The sequence below is a fragment of the Montipora foliosa genome, chromosome 4 (genome assembly GCF_036669935.1).
Source record: "Montipora foliosa isolate CH-2021 chromosome 4, ASM3666993v2, whole genome shotgun sequence".
NCBI classification, from domain to species: domain Eukaryota; kingdom Metazoa; phylum Cnidaria; class Anthozoa; order Scleractinia; family Acroporidae; genus Montipora; species Montipora foliosa.
The window spans coordinates 35,570,345-35,572,844 of NC_090872.1; the positions used below are offsets into that span (position 1 = coordinate 35,570,345).

The following is a 2,500-nucleotide window of genomic DNA, read 5'->3' on the forward strand; positions in this document are numbered from 1 at the left end:
AGACCTACTGTGATCTTGATGTAAAACTGAGTGATGACGAGGACTACTTTGGTGATGACGATGACATCTCATTGCAAGAGGCACTTTTAGCTTCTGCTAATCCTACAAGATATACTGGCACAAATGTTGTACTTGTACATGAAGCAATCGATCATGACAGGTAAATAGTACACACAAGTAGTAATATCCATGCATACAAGTAGGAATATATCACCCTCTCCACTAATAACCTTTCTGTCATGATATTTTGGTCTAAAGAAGTTCAAGGTAATTTCTAGGTAAGATTTTTTGGGGGATGTTAGATAAACAAATTTTATTATTATCAGAGGTTATTATTTGGGTAAGCTTTGCAAGTACTACAGTAACTGAAATAAAGGGTGGCTTTGTTTACAGCATACAAACATAACTGTCATTTGGCCGAAAAATTTTTTCATTGTCTAAAACTTAAACAACAAAAATAACCACATAATAAAATACCCACATGGTGATTTAACTACAGTGCCACAATGATATGTGTGCTGAACGTAACTCTAACTTTCAAGACCCAAATTTGAACATAAAGCTATACAAGAAGTTCTGCTCTTAAAGCCATAGCACCTCCTAAATTTTACAGCTTTCTGCAGGAGCAAAATGCAAATCTTTACTTTTGCAATGATGGCATCTTGTGGAGTCAAGCATCTTATAAACAAAATGGTTCAAACTCTCATAAATAAAAAAAATATACCAGTTACAAAAGTGAAATATTTGTAGAGCAGTGATCATAATACTGTTGGTTTTTTTTAGAGATGCTCTAAAGGAAATGCTCGTGACTGCTCAAAGCAAATTGGACATGATCTCCCGCCAAGTGATACGGGTTAGGAGACGACACCTATGGGAGGACACTTTGCGTGCATTTAACAAGAGTGATTTCAGTTTGGACCATTGCTTTGAGATACATTTCATTGGGGAAGAAGCTGCAGATGAGGGCGGTCCAAAACGTGAATTTTTCCGATTGCTCATGTCAAATCTTGCTGAACATTCAGGCATTTTGGAAGGTTCAGAGGGAAGCAAGAAAACTTTCACCATGAATCCAGTTTTGCTGGCATCTAAGACCTACTTCCAAGCTGGACGCATGGTTGCAGCATCACTACAGCAAGGGGGCCCAGGCATCAGATGCTTATCATCTGCTGTGTTCTGGTTTATGGTAGAACAACCCGAAATGAGTGTACCATCACTAGATGAAATAGCAGATCCAGAGATGCAAGATAAAGTACGCAAGGTACAGTAAACTATGATACAAAATATCATCTTCCCATACACAGCATGAGTGTAACATAAAATTTAAAGATTGAATAAACATGTCTTTGATGATAATGTTCCAACTACTTGTACATCAGTTAAAATGTCCTTCTTATGTTCGGTCGTAGCCACTGATTACTTTTCTTGCGTTACAGATCTGTGACTCGGCAACAGAACAGGAATTTGCAGAGGTCCTGGCCAAAGAGCAAGAGTTGCTGTTTGCATGTGGTATCTCAAAGACAAAGTGGTCCTTTTCTGAGAAAGTTCAGCTTGTACGTGTCATTTGTGATTATTCAGTAATATACAAATCCAAAGCAGCAATTGACCAATTCAAGCAAGGTGTCATGTCAGTGCCATCAATCAAAGCCAACTTGGAGATGGCACCACACTTGTTCAAGGAACTGTTCACAATGGATGCTCGAAGCCTTACTTCAGATGAATTCAGAGCTTTATATCAGATTTGCTTCTCTCCTGAAGGAGCTAATAACAGGGAAGGGGAGGAGTTGACTACGATGTGGTGGGAAGAATTTGTTGACAACCTTGGAAAGGATGGGTTTCCTGTATCTGTTGATGAAGTCCTGACCTTCATCACTGAAGCAGATACTGTTCCACCTGCTGGCTTTAGTGATTACATCAAAATTAAGTTCTTTTCACAAGTCCAATTTGAGAAGAGGCTGCCTTATTGCTCCACTTGTTCCCTAGAATTCTACATTCCTCGTGATGTGCAAAGTTATCAAGAAATGGAAGAGATGCTGTTACAAGCTTTGCAAGATTGTCACGGATTTGGAAAAATTTAACTCAGTGACTTTTCTAAAATTAATGTTTTGAAGACCTGGTCTTTGACTGTACTTTTCACAACTTTTCTTATCTTTCACTTTTGTTGCTGTAACCGTATGGAGGCATGACGTGTGCTTCGTTGTTTCTTAATCTTGAAATTATAATGTTCTTAAAGGTTATGTTTTTATACTGATTCTTGAGTCAGAGTGGATGTATTCCAGCTGATTTTGCTATCCTCCCTTGAAACAACTGGAGTGTGTTTGGCAACTGTTTTCATGCAAACTGAATGCATGTCTTTATATTTAATGTTCAGGTTATATTTCCTTCCTATTAAAAATATTTTCTCATAATAATTAGTACATCATGGACTAATAGCTTACTGTATGTTACATTTCTGATATGTTATGATGCTAATGAGGAAATTGACAGTAAAAACATAGATTGC

The 2,500-nt window shown here is 37.6% G+C and overlaps 2 protein-coding genes across 3 annotated transcripts in view; one reads left to right on the forward strand and one right to left on the reverse strand.

Annotated features, from left to right (window-relative positions):
• Nucleotides 1-2,163, forward strand: part of LOC138000706 (G2/M phase-specific E3 ubiquitin-protein ligase-like) — a 7,443-nt gene extending 5,280 nt beyond the window's left edge. For both annotated transcript variants that reach the window (XM_068847319.1, XM_068847318.1), the window contains 3 exons: nt 1-160; nt 784-1,258; nt 1,434-2,163. The exon at nt 1-160 is cut by the window's left edge and continues 175 nt beyond it. In XM_068847319.1, coding sequence (XP_068703420.1) covers nt 1-160; nt 784-1,258; nt 1,434-2,075 — 1,277 coding nt within the window. In that variant the 3' untranslated portion in view covers nt 2,076-2,163. The remainder of the gene's footprint in view (nt 161-783; nt 1,259-1,433) is intronic.
• A 186-nt stretch (nt 2,164-2,349) lies between these two features.
• Nucleotides 2,350-2,500, reverse strand: part of LOC138000707 (uncharacterized) — a 2,448-nt gene continuing 2,297 nt past the window's right edge. Inside the window, exon 2 of the mRNA XM_068847320.1 lies at nt 2,350-2,500. This exon is cut by the window's right edge and continues 1,526 nt beyond it. The gene's annotated coding sequence lies outside the window, so the exon portion shown is untranslated.